General features: G+C 35.0%; 3 protein-coding genes and 1 pseudogene across 3 annotated transcripts; 2 read left to right on the top strand and 2 right to left on the bottom strand.

The window, feature by feature from the left end:
- The first annotated feature begins 244 nt into the window (after nt 1–244).
- LOC114402151 lies at nt 245–4636 on the top strand (annotated as a pseudogene).
- A 1408-nt stretch (nt 4637–6044) lies between these two features.
- On the bottom strand, nt 6045–8890 carry LOC114401220 (protein SENSITIVE TO PROTON RHIZOTOXICITY 1-like). Its single transcript, XM_028363683.1, has 2 exons — nt 8597–8890; nt 6045–7719 (listed from the first exon to the last, which is right to left on the bottom strand). The coding sequence occupies exon 2, from the start codon at nt 7692–7694 to the stop codon at nt 6165–6167; it is 1530 nt and encodes a 509-aa protein (XP_028219484.1). The 5' UTR covers nt 7695–7719; nt 8597–8890; the 3' UTR covers nt 6045–6164.
- Nucleotides 8891–10630: 1740 nt separating this feature from the next.
- LOC114401219 (tetratricopeptide repeat domain-containing protein PYG7, chloroplastic-like) lies at nt 10631–14734 on the bottom strand. Its single transcript, XM_028363682.1, has 6 exons — nt 14438–14734; nt 13859–13946; nt 13687–13747; nt 11924–12207; nt 11542–11688; nt 10631–11199 (listed from the first exon to the last, which is right to left on the bottom strand). The coding sequence occupies exons 1-6, from the start codon at nt 14641–14643 to the stop codon at nt 10912–10914; spliced, it is 1074 nt and encodes a 357-aa protein (XP_028219483.1). The 5' UTR covers nt 14644–14734; the 3' UTR covers nt 10631–10911.
- Nucleotides 14735–16218: 1484 nt separating this feature from the next.
- Nucleotides 16219–21993, top strand: LOC114403191 (dihydrolipoyllysine-residue acetyltransferase component 5 of pyruvate dehydrogenase complex, chloroplastic-like). The gene is made up of 7 exons (XM_028365987.1): nt 16219–17073; nt 17446–17718; nt 18214–18405; nt 18512–18599; nt 21115–21185; nt 21294–21377; nt 21492–21993. The coding sequence occupies exons 1-7, from the start codon at nt 16489–16491 to the stop codon at nt 21594–21596; spliced, it is 1398 nt and encodes a 465-aa protein (XP_028221788.1). The 5' UTR covers nt 16219–16488; the 3' UTR covers nt 21597–21993.
- Nucleotides 21994–22620: the final 627 nt, after the last annotated feature.

Here is a 22620-nt window from a genome sequence, read left to right as displayed (position 1 = left end):
ATAAAATAATCTCATGTAATATTTTTTAAGAAAATAAATATAAGATTGTCACACTATAGAATAAATCTTCTTTTATATATAGATACATTATATATATAATAGATTAACATTTACAGATAAAAAACTATTAAAAAAAAGAATCGCTTAACAATTATTTTTTTTGAACGAACAACTAATTTAAAAACCCACGATTTCATTATATTGTTTCCTTTAACAAATGGATCAAATATATAAATTTCTTCTCAACGCTTGGAAAAAACATAGCCGTTGGACACAACACAACATAGCTCCAAATATTCAAAAATTACAAATCCTCTCACACTCTCACTCACTTTCAAGTTTCAACCAAAGGATAATATTCTGCTTGTTCTTCAATGGCTTCCATTGCCGCCATGGCAGAAAACAAGAACCCAGAACAAGAAGACCAAGCCAGATTCCCAATTCTGACGGTGCTCAAGAACAACGCAATTGTCAAGAGCATCTTCATCGTACTCGATGACCACAACGAGGATCAGATGGTCTTGATTGGCCGACACCCTAACTGCAACATCGTCCTCACGCACCCTAGCGTGAGCCGCTTCCACCTCAGGATTCGCTCCAACCATTCTTCCCGCACTCTTCCCCTCTTTGATTTGGCTTCTGGTAAGTTACTCGTTATTATTATTTTTTTTTATCAACAAATGTTAATGGTTAGTTTGTTAGCAGGAGGAATCGAATCTCACGACCTTTTCCTGCTTTCTTTCTTTTTTAACCACTCAACCAACCTTATATCTCCTGTGTTAGTCGTTAATTAAACGAATCGTTTCTTGTTGATTTTACTTTTATGTTCCTGCTTCGAATCTTGATGTTGGTTTTTTATTCTGTGTGGGGCAGTGCATGGTACGTGGGTGCGTGGGAGGAAGCTCGAACCCGGTGTGAGTGCGGAATTGAAGGAAGGTGACACTTTCACTGTTGGGATATCCACTAGGATTTATCGTCTCAGCTGGGCTCCTCTTACCCAATTGGATGTTTTTGTGCCCCAACAACATAAAAAATATGATCAACAAGAAAACATAATCAAGATACCTTTCTTCTTCTTTTTTTTGGGTTAAAACTAAAATATTCACTTGTATGTATAATAATTGTCTTCGTTATAAGTTTTAAATCTTGTACAAGAAAGCTGTGATTTGTCCCTAAACATGTATAAAAGTTTACTTTTGGTCCTTGTGCTAATATTATTAGTGAAAACTTTTTGGCAGTATAAAACTGCTAGAAAACCAAAACTTAACTTTTGCAAATACAATTTTCTAGTAGAGACTAAAATGTTTATAGAATGCACATCAGGTGTTGATGAAGTTATTTTTTTCTTTTTTGTTCGTTTGGAATTTTGGGATTTTTTTAGGATGGTTAATTTTTTAGAATTGAGACATTTAAAGGGATGTAGATGTGTGGTTAATTGATGTCTACAAGCTTGAGGAGTAGTTTGGTTTATTTATTCAGGGCATTTGTTTGTTATTTGTTAAATAATGTTTGAAGTTATCTTTGATTTTTCTCTCTTTCCATTTGGGCGTGCAGGATGAGAATCTGGAACTTAGAGCAGAGGAAGAGATTCCGATGCCTGAAGACATTGTTTCTCTTTGTTGTGATGAAGAAAGGAAGAGCCATGCTGAAGATGAGGCATTGGGAGTTCTCAATGGAACTGAAACATCATGTGCTCCAACAAACTCTGGTGGTGAAAACATAATTTGTGACTGTCAATTATCACCCCCATACATACAATCACCCCCTTATGCACAACCGGTTGATGAACTTCATAACACCAAGAAAATTGAAGCTTGTGTTGAAGTGGAGATACCTAGAGAAACTAATTTGCTATGCACATTGAGGGAATATTTGAAACACAACATATATGTCTGCCAGTTGTGGAAGCAGTCCAGGGGACCAAGATACAGCAATTTCAAGCCCCACATGATACTTTTACTGGACAACCACCTTCCTTGGAAATGCATTGGTCCAGCTTCCCAATGAATATTGATCCCACGTCTTTCCATGGAAAAGATGTTGCTGCAGTGGCTGTAGTACCTACAGAATCTGAATTTGGATGCACACACGAAGATAATGACAAGATTGAAGGTATTTTAAATACTGGATCAAGAACATTCAATTCTGAGAACACGCGTTTGATAGTTGACGAAGATATTCCTGATTCTGAATTTCATCAAATGGAAGTCGTTGAAGAAGTTTCTGTGGATTCAGTACCTGGTGGAGAAAAACAAGATGAATTGCATTGGTCCAGCTCACCTACAAATCTTGATCATGCGTCTTTAGATGAAAAATTTGTTGCTGCAGTGGCTATAATACCCACAGAATCTGAATTTGGATGCACACATGGAGCTAATGATAAGGTTGAAGATATTTTAACTACTGGATCAAGAATATTCAATTCTGAGAACACATGTTTGATAGTTGACAAAGATATTCCTGATTCTGAATTTCATCAAATGGAAGTTGAAGAAATTTCAGTGGATTCAGTACCTGATGGAGAAAAACAAGATGAATGCAAGGAAGAGGACCTGAATGCTAAATCTTGCCGTGAAGAAGGGTACTCACTGGATGAAGTAGTTGAAGATAATGGAAACAAATGCATTAAAACCATAGATCCTGCATCTTTTGATGGAAAGGGCTTGGCTACAGTGACTGTAATACCCACAGAATCTGAATTTGGATGGACACTCGGAGATAATGAAAGGATTGAAGATATTTTAGAAATGGAGTCAAGAACTATCAATTCTGAGAACACATCCTTGCTAGATGAAGAAGCGATTCCTGTTGACAAATTTCAACTAATCAATATTATTGAAGAAGTTGCTATGGATTCAATATCTGATGGAGAAAAAGAAGATAAATGTGGGATGGAGTTGGAGTCAAAGTTGCCGGCTTCCCTGAATGAGAAATCCTGTCACGAACAAGGTAACTCAGTGACTGAAATAGCTGGAGATACTGGAAAAAAGTGTGCAAGCAGCATCTCCTTGCCTCATCATTTCAAGTAGAATCACCAAATTCTTCAATGCCTTGGGAACAGACCCCTCAATCTCTCACTGCTGTGACAGGATGCTCTGGAGGGAAGTTCCTTGAAAACCATGTAGAACCAACAGTGAAAAGCTAAGCCTTTGGCAGTATTTGGTCAAGGTGTAAGCCTGCTAGTGCGCCCCAAGTTCGAGCCAGAAAGAGTAGATTTGTGAGCACAGCTAAGGTTGGCACTGAAGTTAAAAGGAGTAATGTAAAGAATGTTGTCATAAATAAATCAATGCCAAAGGATCTTTCCTCTGTTTTTGATGAGAAAGAAGCATTCACTCCAAATAACGAAAACTTGTGCCCAAAATACCTATCACTTGCAGTTTATGAAAAAGAAAGGTAAGCTAGAAGAAATTATGCATTCCATGTCACAAAGGTCACCCAATTTGAGCTATTTTAGACCCAGCATCTATTCAGCCAAAAACATAAGCAGTGTTTCTAACAAAGTGAACCAAACTCCAAAAGTAGCTCAAGAATGGAAGTCACAAAGAAAGCCTCTCCAATGTCGTATCAACTTGGTCCATGAGCAAGATTTGATGCAGTTAAAAAAGAACAGAGTGGAAAGGGTACCACCCTTCCAATCACTAATGAACTCTAGAGGCAATCATAAATCTGTGACTGTTTCTGCTGCAAAAAGCATTGATGATGCCCATATTTGTGGACAGATTTCAAACAAGTGCACTAAACCTTCTGTAAGTCAACATATAATCATACATATCATTCTTATTGTAGATGGCTCAAGAGTTCATTTTAGCATATATGCTTACATTTGTTTTGTTTTCAGCAGTATACTAGTAGAGAACAAAAGAGGAGCTGGGACATGGTTGTAGACACTGCTTCTCTTCTGAACAAGGAGTCAAGGAAAGCTTTGCAGCTTCTACAAGGTCTCAAGGGGACCCGTTTAACCATTCCAAGTTTAGGTAACGAGTTTTAGATCATTATATGCCTTGTATAATCTTTGTTTGGATTGGAAGTGCTGTTGTTTTTCACAAAAGTCAAAAACTGGCTCTCACACTAACATTCTTTAATGTCAGTCATAAGGGAACTAGGCAGTATGAAGCAACAATTTAGAATTTTGAGAACAACTTCAGAGGCTTCTTTGGCATTAGAGTGGATTGAAGAATGCTTGGAGAAAACAAGGTGGTGGATTCATATCCAAAGCTCAATGGAGGAGTTCAGGCTGACAGCTCTAACCCCTCCTGCTTCTCCTCAGACTCGATTTATTGAAGAGAGTTGGGCTTTGCCTGGTTTCAATACCTCGAAGAAATGTGCTTCACCTAAAGTTGAAGATCACATCCTTGACTGTGCCCTTCCACTTTTTCACCATGATTTTGGCAGCCGGAATTGAATTGATTCCGGTAACTATTCATATACACTATATATCATGTCATATCTCATTTTCCTAACTCCTTGATTTTAGTGAGACACTGCAACAATTTCGGCAGAGTTTAGTGAACCCCTTCTCTGAGAGGTTCATGTGGCCAAAGAGCTCTCCTCGAGGACTGACTTGGTCTTGCCAAGATGATTTAGTTTTAAAGGAGACATATTGTGGATTACCATCAAAGGATGCTGGTTTGAAGCTCATTACTGAGAACATTTTGTTCTTTCCATGATTAGTTTCTTAACTATAATAATAGTCTCATTTTCAGTTTTCAAACTTACCCTTAAGACTCAGTTTTGATAAATTGGATTTAACATGCCAGCCACATTGCATATCCATCAAACTAAACGGAGACAGACGTGGGGACTCTAATTTAGCTAATAAAGTTTTGTTTTAATTGATATTCAATTTCTTTTATAAAAAGAATGTTATTCATACAGTAACTTTTTATAATAATGTCTTCACATTCACTTTTTCTTTTTAATAATGTTTTCTTTTTAAGTTTTTATCCTGTATAAATACGAATATACGATTACTTTTCTTGTAACATGATTTTTAAGCAACTGACCCCACGCATGTTGAATAAAAAAAATTCGCCCACAATTGTAAGCCACTGAAAAAGGCGTTGTTCTGTACAAGACTGAATGACTGAGCTTGGAACACGGTACCGAAATGGTTCAGAAATTAGAAGGCACCTTTATGGCATATTCCATCCACATCAGCAAGAAAAATGATAAATGTACGTTTTTTTTTTTATGTAAATGGTGGGAAAAAAGAGAGAAATAAAAAGGAAAAAAAAGTGATAAAATAATGTAGTAATGTCCACCTCTACATATGTATTATAAGTGTAAATATGATTAATTTTTATTTTATAAGTAGTTAAAAATAAATATAATAGTATATAATTATTGGTGTTGATAGTATTAATCACCTAAATATGAAGTTTTACACCAACTATATTATGTTATTGAAATAGCCAACAGTGAATTAGTGGTTAACTTTGTTTTTACAGTGATTAATGTGTTATGATATTATTTACTGATATGAGCGCTTAACTACATACATAAATATGATTATTTTGTCTCATAAGTGATTAATAGTGTCGTGAGATTACAAAACTTTCGCTACAGTCTATTGGTCAATGTTATAATGTTCATAATCTTTGTATAGTCTTTAACTATAGCTGAGCAGAGCCACCGTTTTCCAATTAAAAATAAAATAAAATTGAGTACTTACATGTTTTGTTTGATAAACTCTTTTGTGTTGAATAAATTTTAGGTAATTTTACTAAATAATTTGTAAATATTCCATACAAACTCATTAATTTACTTAATAATAAAAGTATAATTGACAAAGTGTGTAAAAAATGCATAGCAAATACTTCTCTAAAGAACAAGCACGGTCTCTTTGATTTAAGAAAATGTTTTTTTAATTTGTTTTTTTAGCTGCACTGATGATTACAAATGTCACTTCGTTTTTTACTTTATTTTTGAAGATTTATATGGGAAAACAAACATTTCATGTACAATTAAAAAATGTTATTTTTATAAATACAAATAAAATTTTAAAAAATATAAACATAAAAGTTGTTTTTTTCAATATAAAGAGATGGTGGGAGTACATGATATTACCTGGATTTACAAATTTGACAAAACAAAAGGATTATTCGTTAACAGGGGAATAAAGAAAACATAGACATGATGTAGAGTAACATTATTATAAATTGTCACTACAGATTGTCAGAACTTGATTCACCGCCACCAAATTTGGGAGCATAATTAAAGGATCCTGACATGGGAAAAGAGAAACAACCATCTGAATCTTCAAATGGAGGTTGGGAGAATTCATTAAACGCCCCAAAGTTACAGCCTTCGAAGTTCAATGATGAGAAATAATTCATGGGATCATCATTATTACCTTTCATATCCATCATGTTTTGAACTACATTTTCACTTGAAGAATTTGATCCAAAACAGAAGTTAATACTTTCTACCTTATTGTTGCTTTCTCTGTTCTGGATATCAGGTGGCTCAGCCATTCCTTTGGTTTCATCCAAAGGAATAGCTGGTGTATGGCCTTGGAATAGAGCAATGTGTCCAAAAAGCTTGTCTTTCCTTGAAAATGTTGTGCCACATGAACAAAGCCATTTATCCTTACCGCAGTGTTTTTCATGAGTTTTAAGGTCTGCCATGACTGAAAACTTCTTGGTGTTGCATCTGCTGCAAGTGTAGCTCTTGTCACAGTGTGTTCTCTTGTAGTGGTTTTTGACACACAAAATGGTCTTTAGTGGTTGGAATTTCTTGTGATCCTTGTTACGCTTGCAGCCGTTATAGGGGCAGGAATACCTCTTGATGAGCTTTGGTTCAGACCCGGATTCTTTGTGTGGTTTTGCAAGAGCTGCAGGAGTTTTGTACTTGTCACCATGGCCGCGCATGTGCATTCGGAGATTTGCATCCCTCTTGAATCCTTTCCCACATATTGTACAGAAATGTGTGTGAGGGGCGAGGATTTCTTCTTTTTCTAATTGCAAAATCTCGTAGGAACCGGGTGGAAGATTCTCTCCCTCATCCACATCTTCTTCATCTTTTGGCTCATGCTCTTCCATATTGTAGTTTTGCTCCATTTCCAATTTATTTGGTAGATCATTCTGAATGGACTGATCAAACAGTTTATTTCCACTGTTATTTTGTGGCCTAATACCACTACTTGGTTCTGATTCAAAAGGGAGGTTAATCCCATGAAGCTGGTCAAGCTGGCCAACCAAGGGATTTGCGTTTGTGAGGGTGTGCCTAACAGAGGGGAGAAGACTACCAGCAGTAGAGATCAATTGAACAATAATCGATGTAAGATCGGCTGTGATGAGCTGTTGTTCCTGAGTCACTAGTTCATGAGGTTGTCCAAAAGGTTGGCACTTTTTACTAACAATTACATGCACTAGATCCCGAAGCTGATGAATCTTTACTTCAAGGAAGGAAAGGTTATTCAACATCGCACTTGGATTCCAATCTTGGAGTTTACTGGTATGTGAGGAGTCACTCAGTGGACAATTTTCCTGGTCAGGGATATCAATATCTGTGTTAGATTCACCTGGAAGTACAGATTGGGTTGGAGGAGAGGGTTGGATGAATTCTTCGAAAGGTGATTCAATCCTGACCCCATAGAAAGAGGGAGGATCTGACGACAAATTTGTTTGTAGTCCATTCCCAGGAGAGGTTAAGGAAGAGGACCTTGTAGCACATAAGCTTCCTTTTGGATCCATTTTAAACTCAGAGAGATCAAAATCCCTGTCAATCAAAGATATCGGTGTAAAGAACAGCTGATTTACATAAAATATTTTATATACAATTAACAGAAAAATAAAGCCATATGGTATTAGATGTTTACATAAAGATCCAACTAGCCTAGATGCGATCACTAAAAGGATCGGAAGTCTGTCCTAATAAGATGAAGTGAGAAAATATATATATGATCCCCATTAGAAGAAATATACCATTCAACATACGTTTCCATGCAAGTATACAAGTATCACATACCATAAGATTGACAATTGGTATCAGATTCACGAAATCAAAACCACTCTAGCAAATCAATCAACTTTTTATGGTAGCATGGCCAATTGTAAAAGCTAAGCCTTCAATTTAGTAAATACAATTAGCTACACAGTTGTCTCAACTCTCAAGATCAAGCTAAATTTTAAATTTCCCCCTTTCAATAAATATATTTAAGTCATCGTACAATCAGGAAAAAGAAAAAAAGTCCCCACCAATCACCCTTCAGTTTTTCTATATGAAGCTGCATATTCCAAACCCCATTTGTAGATAATAAATCGCCAAATCTCTTAAAGAAGCACTTGATAGTTACATACTCAAAAATCTCTCCACCCACTCATTCTCACCTCTTTTTCTTCCTATCATTAACTACCCCAAATTTCCAAAATACCAAAATCGGTTGCAACGAAAACCAATTCAGATTTTGACCCCACAAAAGAGAGTCAATTCAGAAAAACCCATCAAAAGATTCGAGTTACCAACGTAAAAATACCCCCCCCCCCCCCCCCCCCCAAAAAAAAAGAAAAACAAGGTGCAGAGAAAAGATGCATGCTTTCTGACCAAACCCTAGACATAAAAGTAGCAGCAGAAATCCAAAGAATAAAGAACTTACAGCCACAGATTGAAAGCTCAATGGACGCTCTAACAACCTGAATGCTCCACTTGAGAGGAAAATTAAAAGAAAAAAGAAAAAAAATTGCGATGAGAAAGAGAACATGGGATGGGAAGGTAAGTGAATGCTTATACGAAGAAGCTGAACTCTGTTGCTAGCTGTTGAAACACAGCAGAAGCATATTTGGTCAACCCCACTGTTACTACCGTCCATTTGGAGGGTTAATGTGGGGCCCACAGTGGAGGCGGGTGGGGCCACTTCTTATCGCCTCGTTTCTGCATCCGTCAATCAGAGCCGTTGGTTGGGTGGGCTGTGATAGATGACGAGAAGTTTGAGATGAGAGTCGCCAATTTAAGACTCGACCTCTCAGTAGAGACAAATTATTTCAAAAGATATAAAATATAAAACTTTAACATAAAAACTCATGATTTTATAAGAGGATGTATTTTGTTTACTCTCAGGTGAAAAGAATAAGTTAGGAGATTCAAACACAGAAAATTAAGAGAACAAAATATAAATTTTAAAGAAAATATATGTGAATTTATTTATCCACCCTCAAAGTGAGGTCCATGGTCCCACCACGCATATGAATGAATAGTTTGACTTTTGACTAAAAAAAATGAAAGCGTGTGTTGTAAATCGTAATAATGGTTGAGGTAGCTGGTGGAGGCAGGTTCCTGTAGAGGCAACTGAAAGCGGTGAGCTTCCCAGGAAGGTACGTAGCTCCCTACAAATGTGGCTTTGTTTCTCCTTTTCATGTAACAAACCTTTTCATTTTAAAGCTCATATCTACGATACCACCTCGTGCGTCCAACGCTCCAAATTAGACGCTGTAAGTAGAAATAATATCTTGAGGTTAAGTTTATGACTTATGTGGATAGATAAAAGGTAATCGAGAAAGAAAATACCATTGAATCTGGCTATGGCTAGATAGAATTATGCAATATTAGTCCTAAGCAAAAGTCGATATATATATATTTCATATTGCTTAATATGATTAAGAAAAACTAAATAAGTTGAAAGTTCTTAGTTATTAATTGAGGCATCGCTACTAAATTAAACTAGTTGATGGTGTGAGATCAATATTTCCTTAGTAATATTCCCCTTAAAAATATATTGAGACATTATTAATGACTAAAAACGAGTGTTCCTTAAACTAGTCCATTGAAAAGAAAAAAAATGCTACCACTAATATTTGGACATTATTCATTGAATCTGTTGTCTCGCCCAATGGGAAGTTTCCACTTTGTGAAAGATATATTTTTGTCATCTTCAAGCATGTTAGAGTCTGTTCATCTCCATTATTATGTAAACAATGATAAACTGAGGCATACGCGTGTCTTGATTCAAAATAAGCCAATGTCCAATCATTTTATCTGAATGAGGGAAGATAGAGATAGGAGTCGAAGATTGAGGCTAAGTGCTGGAACTATTGAGATGAGGCGAGAAGTGAGAATAAATCCTCTTCTATTGAATTTTAACCTTATCATATGAAAATAGTTTTTTTTTTTAACAAGTTTTTATAATTTGTAATGAAACCTCATTTTAAATATCTATCAATAGAAAAATAAATACATTTTTTACAAGACCTTAATGTAATTAAAAATTCCCAAAAACCTGAAGGAAATATAATTGTATCTTTATTTTATTTATTTTGTGGCAGTAGGAAGGATGATAACCCAAAAGTGAATTTATTGTTTTTTTTTAATTATTTAAGTTTTACTATTAGTCTATTTTTGTGGATAAAGTTCCACTATCATCAAACATCTGTCAAAGAGAATTTTTTTTATTTAAAAAAAAAGTTCATCATAAATTATACAATAATTTTATGAATTTACTAGTTGTAAAAATTCATCATAATTTCTGATTGGTTAGCAGTGTAAAAAATTCCCTAGAAATGGAACTTTTTGTTTTGCTAGTATAACCATATTCTAGACTTTTAGTGGTTGAAGGACAAAGTGAAGGTCCAGATCCAGAGCACGGCCATCAATGTCTCAAAAATATGATATAAGTAACGATGAAATGACAAAATGATGAAAGGATCACTTTAACAAGGCACGAAAATGACCATTTAAAAAAATAAAGGAATTTTCACAAGTGAATACACCATCAGCACCAGAGCAAAGCTTTGGTAACCCATTGGAGAATCGAGCACTTTCAAGTTTCAATTTCAACTACATTTCGCAGCACTAGTATGCCTCAGCTAGTAAGCAGTAACTACACCAATAGAGCCAAAATTCCTTCCAACACAACCAAGTTATTGAAAACTATGTATTTAACAATGCCATATTCATAGTGAGTTGATACAATGACACTCACTTCTTCTCTGTTGACTTGATGACAGTAACTCCTTTGGTTGCATCAACAAGTCCCTTCAAAGAATCTCTCCTAGGCCGGGCAACCTTGTTGTTAGGATCAAATAGTAGGACTTCTTCAAATGCCTTTAGAGCAGACTTGTAGTCCTTTTTACTCTCAAAGGCATCACCGAGATTGTTCCAAGCTGTGACATAGCCTGGTTGAAGCTTGACAGCTGTCTCAAACTGAGCAATTCCTTTGTCAACTTTCCCATCGCGGACATAGCTCACACCAAGAGCGTTGTAAACCTATTGATGTGTTGGATGATTTGATCATTACCAAAGTTGTTAAAAAGTCTTATCAGAATCAAGAGCACTAACAACATACTAACTAACACAATCTTTATTTAACACAATCTTCATTGTTGATAAATAGTGAAACCTACATAATTTTGTGATTCCGGTTAATAATAGTGTGTTTTAAAGAGTATACTAAAGAATGTGTTACAAGTATTTCTTTATTAGAATATGTCAATAGTGGTAGAATACTATTGACTAGAACTCAACAGCAGAAAGATGCTATTATTCTCCTATTTTTAAAGAAAATTCAAATTTAATTTACTTTGTTAGCAATCAAACAAGTCATCTAACCTGGGCAAGATCCGGATTATCCCCATCCCATTTCTCAATTGCTTGAAGCAAGAACTTGGTAGCAGCAGGGTAAAATTTCCTGCGCAGCATCACTGCACCAAGTTCAAAAAGCTCAGTTGCACCAGCATCACCACTTCTTACTTGCTCCTGAGATAATGGCAGAAAATGAGTAAGGATGACAAAGGATAAAAAACAACTAGTTCCAAGTTCCAACTGGCTTGTGCAGTTGTGCTTGTGTATAAGCTTTATTAAGGTACCAAAACCAGAGAAAAAATCTCATACATCTAACATAAAATTCAGGGTCTAATATATTTTGAGGCTAGTACCATATATATCTTGCTCAAGATCTAAAGGACCAAAAGGAAGATGCATAGGCTCTTACCTGCAACTCTTTGGCAGATAGGTCAAGTTCTCTGCGGACAAGAACTTGACGAATCACAAAGAAAGTTCCAGTCCCTAGCAAACCTAATAGCAATACCAAGTATATTAGTTGGATGCTTAAATCAAACAACTCTCCAACCTCATATATCTCATTTATTCTTGCTGAGCTGCTTGCATATGAAACATCAGGAGAAATCACTGATATAGTTTGTCCAAAGAGGAATGCTGAAACCCATTTGGATGATCTTTCCCCATCTACAATATCTTTGGTTGTAAAGTCACTCACTGAAAATCCAGCAAGACAAAATTAAAATGGGCAATGTCTAAATTGACTATTGCAATTTTAAAACAAAATTGAAGATAATTGCCCAAATGTTAGAACCAAGTTTAACACAATGCTTAGAATTAAAAAGTACACAAATTTTGTATTGATTTTACTCTATCAGCCATTTGAATATTAACATTAATCAATATAATTAATTTTAATGGAATTGGAAATATCATAATTCTTATTGCCACCTAGAGCTGTCAAATTGAGTTGAATCCATTTCAATTGTTTGGCCCATTGTAGTTTGTACCTTTCTTAAAGACAGGTTCAATCCATAAATTATTACCCACTTCCCTTAACCCACAGGTCGGTTGGCTCTCTTATGCAACAAAAGAATGTTAAAATAATTTTTATGATGGCTAAACTAGGCCAATTATGCAGGTGAACTTCATAGCCTGTTCAACCAAGCAGTCTAGATTTAGATTTACTTTTATAGATTATTCAAGTATTGTTCTTAATTGAAATCCTAATTCTTGTTTATACTTTATACCCCAGTGGAGAAGAATTATACTTTTATGGTGTTTTAATAATTACAGATTGTTTTTATTATTTATCTATGTTGATCTATTTAATGGGTTGGGTTAGACAGTTTGTTGAACTGCAAATTAATTGAAATTACTTGTCCTCTTTTCTGTCTATCCAAAATCCAAATAAAAAATGACATGCAATTAAAAATAATATTTTACTTCCAAGCTGTTAATTTTTTTATTTTTAGAGAAGAGTTATTTTTTAAATTGGAGAAAGAGAACAAGAAATGGGGACTGGTGATTTGGTTCCCTGCAAATTAAGAGGGTCACCCATCCCCAAACCCATGATGTATCATGGATAGTTGACACATAGAGCAGCTTGGATTTCAGCTAAATGAAAAAAGAATTCAAACATCCATTATCAAAAAATAAATTAAGAAATGAAAAGGTCAGTAAAACTTCAAATAGGTTAAATAGCATAGATTAAACCAAGTCCATTAGTAGAACATGGTCAGACACAGATGGGGATCTTCTCAACTAGCAAACAGGTACGTCCATATCACTACGTTGTATAGAGTTATGTAATCAACCTATGAACTTCTGTCAATCTAAATGCTTAGCTGACATGATACAATTTATCATGTGGTTCATCCCAAGTCCCAACAAACTTCATGATCATTTCCATTATGTGTTTTTGATTTTGGCATAATAGGAGTATTTTTTTATCATTATATAGATACAATGCTTCAGAGATTAATCAAAATTTGAGCATGATAACATCAGAATCATCAGATGGCCAATTTCTACAGAAACAACAGCATGCAGGAAAACTTGATATCAGCAAAACTATATACTTTGTACCATTACAAAACTTGCCATTTTTCTATAAAATACATGACACCAACTCACTCATGTTACGGAAGAACATGTTAAGAATTAGAAAGTTCATAACAGAGAATAGGGAATTACACATAGATTGTTTGTTGAAAAGGGTGCTAAGGAATTCCATTGGCATTTTCCTCTGAAACTTCTGTCTTCGTCCACGATGGAAGGAAAAGTTAGTATCCAGAACTTAAGGTGTGAAAAATTAGTGATAATAATATGCTTAATTTTGCAGTAAAACACGTGAAAGCTGAACAACCTCCAGCAAACTCCTGCTCTTCGTTGCATCAAGGTTGTCTCCATGTCGTATGGATCCTGTTTGCTGACTTCCGGAAGCTTTTATCTTTCTGCAAATAGTTCTCCAAGTTAACAGTCACCCATGCATAATACCATACTGAACCACTAAAGAAATAAGAGACTCTAAGAGGGTAAACAAACTGAATGTCTTGAATACAAATATGGATTATCACACTACAAGTCTAGGAATTTATTTCCCCACACTCCTACATAAACCACTCAATTAAAATAATAGAAATGCTAGTAACACTCTCTCTAACATTCTACAATCCACTGAAATTTCTAAGAAATCACAAAATTATATAAGTCTCACTCCTTAGTAGTATACTAGTATTAGCCAAAATGGAACTTGGAAAAAAGAAACTCAGTAGTCGCCAATTCCACAGTTACGCAATTCAGTACTCCCTTAAATAACATTAGCCACTAACACTGACAGTTTTAAATGAAGCACCCCATTAACCCATGATGCTCAAGCTCTAACCTTTTTCAACCAAGAGACAAAAATGGCGGAAAATTAAAGAGAGATAGGAAATGGGATTACTTTACAGAGCATGAGTAACGAGGAGGAGCTGAGAATTGGGAAGGCCGCGAAGTAGTGAGTTTGAAAGGGAATTGGTTGCAGATAAGCGTGAAGGGAACGGATTCATTGATGGGTTTGGTGGGGAATTTGGATGGGAAGAGAGTGGGAAAAGAGAGAGAAGAAGAGGAAGGGAGAACGAGGAAGTGAGTGAAAACGGAACCACCCATCTTCGCTTCTGCTTCTGTTCCGGTTTGGGTTATCCTGCTCCAGCAAGTAATGCCACCTCGGACGGGAACATCGTTGTTACATTACCCTCTTGATTTATCCTTCTTGGTTATTATAGTTATCTTGAAAGTCCTCTTGATTAAATTTAAATATAAAAAATGTATTTAATCAATTTGATATTAGAAGAAATATACTTTGATATTTGATCTTCTATAACTTTGATATTTAATCAATCATATATGTAATTAAAGTTGATTTGATCTTCTATAACTTTGATATTTGGTTTGATTTGGGATGGAAAAATACTTTTTCAAACCGTGAACTAAAGTAAAACACCTAATATATCTTATATCTAATAATAAAACTTGGTTTATTATTCATCTTTTGACTTCTAAACTTCTTAATGCGAGCATGGTTAAGTTATGATTAGGTTATTTAAGTGGTTGAAGTTTAATTAAGAAAATTAGGCTATTATTATAAAAAATATTGTCTTTGAATACTCAGTACATGAAACAAAAATTAATTTAATAATTTTTTGAGTAACAAAAAAATTGAATTTTTATCTTGTCCTTATTTATTTAATGTGTGTTGTTCCACAATCTTTTTTTTAAGTGGAAGGGAGGAGAAGGACCCTTAACCTTCCTTCCCTTAGGATCCTTTGTATATATGTGTGAACAAAAATAAATTTAAAAATATAAAAAATAATTTTTGAGTCGATATTTCATTTTTTTTGGTAGCAGATCATATTTCTAGTTTTATATATAAAATTAATAATAAATATTTTTGTTAAAATTGCTATTTATTTGAAGTTAAATATTTAAATAATTATGTAAAAAAAATTTGAACCCCTCTTTTGACACACTTTTGGATCCGTATGTGTTTATCTAGTAGCATAATTTTGCAAATTAAACAAATGTATAATATGTATTTGTAATAAGATACTCCTTTTGAACTCTGATATAAATAATATTAATTAACTTTTGCGCTAATTGAAAAAGTTGATTGATATCATTAAATTTTATTAATTACATTAAAAAACACTTTTTTCTAAAATATTTTTCATTTAAAATGATATAAGAATAAAAAAAGTTATTAAAAATATAATGTCAATTATATTTTAGGATAATATCATCAAATATGATAATTTTAGTTAAAATTTAAATTTTATTTATATTTGAGTCTATTAAACTTATTTTTTGTTGCATATAATTAACTCTAGAGGAGTAGTTTTTTTTTAAATTTTAAATACTTAATTAAGGTCAAATTGTTTTACTTGGCAATTTTGTTAAATAAAAAGATTAAAATTAATTGAAGTATATAATAATAAATATTTAAATTTACTTAATTATCAATATCCGACCATGAATGTTTCCAATAAAAAAATACTTATGGTATATAAAATGATTGAGAGATAAAATCTGCAAGTTTTTAAAAGTTAATATAAAATATGTTAAATTAAATTGATGGAAGTATAATTCGTTAAAAATTAAAAAATATAATTAAGCGTTTTAACAATTATACATACCGTAATTTCTGAGTTCAAGTATGAAACATTTATCTGCATAAGAATTTAAGAAGAATATTGGCGAGAGCATAACAGGATCATCCACAATCCAACGTAGAAAATAAAAATGTTAGGTTAAGAGGTTACATGCGGTGATGTGGTCGGAGCAGTGAATAACACTAGCACTAGAATGCAACGTTACTAACATTGGGGGCTATGGTGGTTGGTTTTGGTTAGAGTTGGAACCTCCGTCTTCTTTCGATGAATTCGAGGACTTAATTAACACTTCATAAACACACATATCATTTCGTTTCTTCTCTTCATTCCATTCTCATTCAATCCAATGATGGCTCACCTTCTCCACACTCCCTTTATCCCTTCCTCCTCCGCGCTCCGCCGCGCCGCCCCCATTCCCCACCGCAAAACGACCACTCCACTCGTCGTTCGGGCCAAGATCCGGGAGATTTTCATGCCGGCACTGAGCTCCACCATGACGGAGGGCAAAATCGTCTCGTGGACCAAATCCGAAGGCGACAAGCTCTCCAAGGGCGACAGCGTGGTCGTCGTCGAGTCCGACAAGGCCGACATGGACGTCGAGACCTTCTACGACGGCTACCTCGCCGCAATCGTCGTCGAGGAAGGCGGCGTCGCCGCCGTCGGATCTCCCATCGCTTTCCTCGCCGAGACCGAGGACGAGATTCCTCAAGCCAAGTCCAAAGCTTCTTCCTCCTCCTCTTCCTCTTCCGCACCCGCACCTGCAACTGCACCTGCACCAGCACCGCCGGTGGAATCTCAACCGGAAAAGGTTGCGGCGCCCGTCGCGGCGGCGGTTGCAGCTCCGGTCGTAGCGTCCAGTCATCCTGCTTCGGAGGGAGGGAAGAGGATTGTTGCTTCACCTTATGCGAAGAAGCTCGCCAAGGAGTTGAAGGTGCTTTTATAGTTAGATATTTAGGCCTCTCCATGATCATTTTATAAAGTTAAATGAATCAAACTTTTTTCGTAAGTTAAAATTAACTTATACACTTCAGCATTTAGAGAAGTTAAATTGGAGAACTTTTATAAAAGTTGGAGAGAAAAAGTTCATTTCAACTTGCATGACAAGTTTAATTTGTTTTGCCTTCTTATTTTCTTATCCTATAAGTGTTTGCGAAGAAAATAATCCAAACAAGATAACATTTTGTTTGATATATGTAGCCTAATTGTAACAGCTTTTCTCATTGTATCACACTCACATTTTCTACACATACTGATTCTTTCAACTCTCTCTGCTTTTTTGGGCTCTTGACATGTTTTCCAACAGGTGGAGTTGGGGAGGATTGTGGGGACTGGACCGATGGGAAGGATTGTGGCTAAAGATGTTGAGGCATTTGCAGCTGCAGGGAATGTTGCAGCAGCGGTAGCACCAGCACTGGGGAAGAGTGCAGCACCTGCCGGGGTAGAGTTGGGATCCGTGGTGCCTTTCACCACAATGCAGAGTGCTGTGAGTAGGAACATGGCGGAGAGTTTGGCGGTTCCCACTTTCAGAGTTGGTTACACCATCACCACGGATGCACTCGATGCCTTGTACAAGAAGGTGAGCTTTGAATGTGCAATGCATTGACTCCATTGAGGGTGGTTGTTTTAGTTGCCGTACTAGTTGACTAAATCACATGGATAATGTTGGTTTTCTTTTCAATGCTTGTTTTTGGTTTTCCTGTGTTGTTGTTTGATGTTGCAATCACATTGCTGCCTTTAGAGATTAGCATTGAGCTCAAAATAATGGTGAAGAAAAACGGGAATTCACAAACTTTGTAGTTTGTATGTAGTACTAAATGTGAATATTCTATCACAAAGACAATAGCATATCATATGATTGTGATGGTTATTAGATGAATATCACATTGGTTCTTTTGAGATTTCAGCAAACTGTGTCTAATATCACATGTTATTTGAACATGCTGCTGACAGTTTATGATAATCTGATATCTTCAGTTTTTCAAATGATTTCTATGAGTACCTTGAACTTCCGGATTCATACCCAAACTGTTAATATCTGTCTATTGATTGAATCTATTTTATAAAATTTCAGATTAAGTCAAAGGGAGTCACAATGACAGCGTTGCTTGCTAAGGCTACTGCACTTGCACTTGTTAAACACCCTGTTATGAACTCTAGTTGTAGAGATGGTAATAGCTTTACATATAATAGCAGCATCAATATTGCAGTTGCTGTGGCTATAGATGGTGGACTGATTACACCAGTGCTTCAGGGTGCTGATAAGGTTTTCCAATACTCTAGTTTAAGCAGCTTCTAGTCCCCCCATCTCCCACTTTTCTAATATAAGATGGTTCTTTATTGTAAAATGGTATATTTGATGTATATTGTAGATTGATGTCTATTCATTGTCAAGAAAGTGGAAGGAGTTGGTTGATAAGGCCAGAGCGAAGCAGCTTCAACCTCATGAATACAACACTGGTACAGCAATTACATACTTGTATTTTATTGGGTTTCTTTTGTATATTAATGAATGGATTTTCCAATTTAAAATTGAATCCTTAAAAATTGTTGGCAGGCACTAGGGATATTGATAGTTGACTTAACATTAATTTCATTAGAAGTCTATCACTACATGCATGAGATATCTTTGTCCAAAAGAAAAAAATAGCCCAGTGGTTTTAAAAATGAATGGAAATAGTGGAGTTCAAGTTCATGATTGTTGTGGCCTGATGTGTCTAAAGTTAATTCCAATTTGAAAATTGGATTGGGATGCTTTGATGGATTACAACCTACTTAGTTTTGTTCTTTGGATGGATTCACCAGCAACTGTGAAATTAATGAATATGCAACACCAACTTTATACATCTGTCATGTGCTTTATATTTGAACGGTTAGTTTTAGGCATGGAATGTGATAAGATAGGCATTAAATGTAATTTGTGGAACTTCTGGACTAATGTTAATGTTTACAGGTTTTTCATAAATCCAATTATAAATAATTAAAGTCAAGCTTTGATAATCAACATATCATTGAAGAATAAGGTTATAACTTATAACTATAATGGGTACTTTACTGGCAAAGCTGAGGATTGGATCTGAGTGCTTTTCAAAATTCTTTCTGAGTGTGAGGCAAAGTTCGGTATGATGCCAGAAAATCTGTGCAGATCAGTTTTCTGGAGGGTTCTAATGTTCCATTGTAGCATTTTTTAAGGTTTACAATTGTAATGAGTGCTTTAAGGTCGGAAGAATAAATTGGGTTGAAAGACTGAGCAGGAGGGTTGATGTGGCTAGAAATATGACCTAGAGTTGTTAATTTTGTGAGTGGAGGATTTCTGTTCTATTATCTGGCCGTGATGGGGGCTTTACTATTTGGGACAACTATGAAAATTAGATTATTTCAATAATCTATAATCGATTTTTGTTGCAAACTTATAATTGATTATAATCAGAATCAAGATGTGAAAAGTTCAATGAAGAGAGAACCTGAAATTGAGTGATACTGTGGCCATCATTATTCAACAGCAATGTGCGATCAGTAACAAGTTGGAGAGAATAAAAAAGAACTTACAATTTAAAAACAATAACAACAACCAAAGCCTTATCCTACTAAGCTAGGTCGACCATGTGGATGATATATTAATTGAGGCCATCAGACTCTTTCAATGACCAAAGTTTTGGTAAAATAATTTAGCAGAAGGTCTTTTAAACAGTATTTCCTTGTTTTCTTAGTTCTTTTACCAATTTTAATTGTACTCTCTTTCATTTGATCCACTCTAATATACTACTCACGAGAGTTTCCATTGATCTTCTTACATAACCTAATCACTTAGGAGAGTTTTGGGCTTTTGGCAATCTCCTCAATAGATCTTACGAGTCCAAGTCTGAGTTTTCTTTTCTCATATGTCTACCTCATCCACCACAGCCCTATTTTCTTCACTTCACTCATTTTTTGCTCTAATAATTACCAAGATGGATCCAAGATACCTAAACTGCACAACTTTGGTATAATGTCTAGAATATTAAACTCCCTCTTTCTCACCAATCTTAAAAGGTTTAATTACTTTGTGGATTCTTGAACTTTTATCAAATTTTTAATTAGGTCCTTTAACTTTCTTTTGTTTTAATTGGATCCCCAAACTTGTATTTATTTTTTAATTAGGTTCGATAGGAACCTAAATAAAAAACAAATACAAGTTCAAGGACCCAATTGAAACAAAAAAAACGTTCAGGGACCTATTTAAAAGAGACAAATAGTTCCTTTTTTTAAAGGTAATGAAATATAGTTCTGGGACCTTATTAAAAAATACAAAGCTCTGCAGGCCAGTATGCTCACCCCTGCAGGTTCTAAACTAGTTGAAGAACCTAAGAATACCAAGTTTAGAACCTTTAGAAGTGAGATTACTGGCTTGCAAAGGTGAGAATACTGGCCTAAGTATTTTTTTTAATTATATCCTGAATTATTTTTCATTTATAAATAGATCCCTGGACTATTTTTTTGTTCAATTGGAATCTCTGAACTTTTATTTGTTTTTTAATTCCAAATAAAGTTCAGGGACCCAATTAAAAATTTGGTAAAGGTCCAGGGACCCGGAGAGTAGTTAAACCATCTTAAAATCTCAGGTTTGACTTTACTTGAGTACAAGAAACATATTTATAAACTTTGGGAGTCCCCCCCTCCCCCCACCCACCCATTAATCAGACATTATACTGCTGTAATTGAATGTTCTACATTCTATCAGTTCTCTTGCCATTTGAATTTCAAATTCAGTTTAATTAATATTGGATTTCTAACTGCTCCTTTTGCCACTACATAGAATTATTGACCTTACTTTCTCTTATTATTCTGGATATTGTTTGCAATTTGATGGAACCACTGGAACTCATGGTGCTGTTGTTGCCTTAGTCCATCTTATGGTTGAATCCAATTGGGCCAAATTAGGGACTCTGATTCTGATATTTTCCAGCCCCCACTGATTGCTTTTATTTTTTTATAGGTACTTTCACTCTGTCCAATCTGGGAATGTTTGGCGTTGATCGCTTTGATGCTATTCTGCCACCTGGAACTGTGAGTGTTTTACTTGTGTTCAAATATGGCAAGAGATTGACTAGTTGTTCCAATTAGAACAGTGATGGGTCACACGAAAATGATCATTCTATGGATTTATTTGTGTAGGGAGCAATAATGGCTGTTGGAGCATCCGAGCCCACTGTTGTGGCTACAAAGGATGGTCGCATTGGCATGAAGAACCAAATGCAGGTATGAGAGTCCAAACATTTGTGTATCTAGGAGTATGACTTATTTATTGTTAGAAAAATGTAAATCCAGTTCCAGACTTCTGTTTATTATAGTTGAAGAAATGCAAATTTGCAGGTTAATGTTACCGCTGATCATCGAGTAATCTATGGTGCTGATTTGGCTTCATTCTTGCAAACCCTGTCCCAGATTATTGAGGACCCCAAAGATCTTACTTTCTAGTCTCATTTTCCTAACAGTGAAAAAGCGTTTCTTTTCTGGCATGATTCCTCTCATCATGGTTGTGGGATTATTAATTGTTGACAAGGAGAAATCGAGGAGTCAATTGCTATTCACTCGGGATTTTGCAAAGAACAGAAGAGTTTTAAATAGGAAAAGCTGAGCTATAGTTTCTTAAAATGATATCGAATATGCCATTTACATTTTTCTTTAATGCTGCCTGATTTTATTTTTTTTTGTTTTTTGGGATGTTCATTACTGTCTAATAATGTTAATTATTTATGTAAGCTTAAAGCTTATTTTTGGATTCTAAATCTTGAAAAGTGAAACTATAAGGATTGAACGTTGATTATGTTATGGAACCAGGAAAGGTTAGTGATGAAGAAAATTGCTGATCCAATATGATTGTCATAACATTTTGATTCGATGGCAAAGACTAAAAAAAGATCTGATTGCACTTAATTGAGGGAAACTTGGTATTGTTTCATTACTGAATATTTTTCAATGGAAAAACCTCTGTCCAGAAATTTCGAAGGTTAATAAAAAAATGTGAAAGAGTAAATACGCAGTCAATTTGGTTACTTAAAACAAGCTATTTGTGTTATTATTTTGGTTTTAGAAAGTTTTTGTCTATATAATAAATAAACTATTTTTATGTTTTTTAATTAGCTAACAAGTTTATCCCATGGGAGTATTTATCTCGTTCACAAGTTCGTTTTTTTTCCTGGACTGATTTGCATGGATAGAAAACATTATCCAATGTACTATAGTAGTATTTATCGGCTCAAGTGACAAGTAATTTGTGTTGCAATTGAACAATGCAGGATAAGTAATAAAGATGGACATTTAAAATCGTCTTACAGGAATTATTAGCAAGTGGTTGATTTAATTAATTTGTTTATTATTTAGATATCTTAAAAGTTGGATTTTGGCTTTAAGTCTAAGCACCAAACTTTCAAACTAATTATGCATTACAGCTATAACATAATGTGACATTATAAAACACAACCCTCACAGCTCTATATGT

This window comes from Glycine soja, chromosome 20, assembly GCF_004193775.1.
Source record: "Glycine soja cultivar W05 chromosome 20, ASM419377v2, whole genome shotgun sequence".
Lineage (NCBI taxonomy): Eukaryota > Viridiplantae > Streptophyta > Magnoliopsida > Fabales > Fabaceae > Glycine > Glycine soja.
This window is presented reverse-complemented; position numbering and strand designations above follow the sequence as displayed.

What these genes read in the sequence shown, in the direction of transcription:
- LOC114403191 (XM_028365987.1), top strand. Translation starts at nt 16,489, where the DNA reads ATGATGGCTCACCTTCTCCACACTCCCTTTATCCCTTCCTCCTCCGCG. An exon ending in TGCTTCAGGGTGCTGATAAG is followed by an intron (nt 18,406 to 18,511) that starts GTTTTCCAATAC and finishes TGTATATTGTAG; the next exon opens with ATTGATGTCTATTCATTGTC. An exon ending in ACCTCATGAATACAACACTG is followed by an intron (nt 18,600 to 21,114) that starts GTACAGCAATTA and finishes ATTTTTTTATAG; the next exon opens with GTACTTTCACTCTGTCCAAT.
- LOC114401220 (XM_028363683.1), bottom strand. Translation starts at nt 7,694, where the DNA reads ATGGATCCAAAAGGAAGCTTATGTGCTACAAGGTCCTCTTCCTTAACC.
- LOC114401219 (XM_028363682.1), bottom strand. Translation starts at nt 14,643, where the DNA reads ATGGGTGGTTCCGTTTTCACTCACTTCCTCGTTCTCCCTTCCTCTTCT. An exon ending in CGTTACTCATGCTCTGTAAA is followed by an intron (nt 13,947 to 14,437) that starts GTAATCCCATTT and finishes AACTATTTGCAG; the next exon opens with AAAGATAAAAGCTTCCGGAA. An exon ending in TTTCAACAAACAATCTATGT is followed by an intron (nt 12,208 to 13,686) that starts GTAATTCCCTAT and finishes CTGGATTTTCAG; the next exon opens with TGAGTGACTTTACAACCAAA.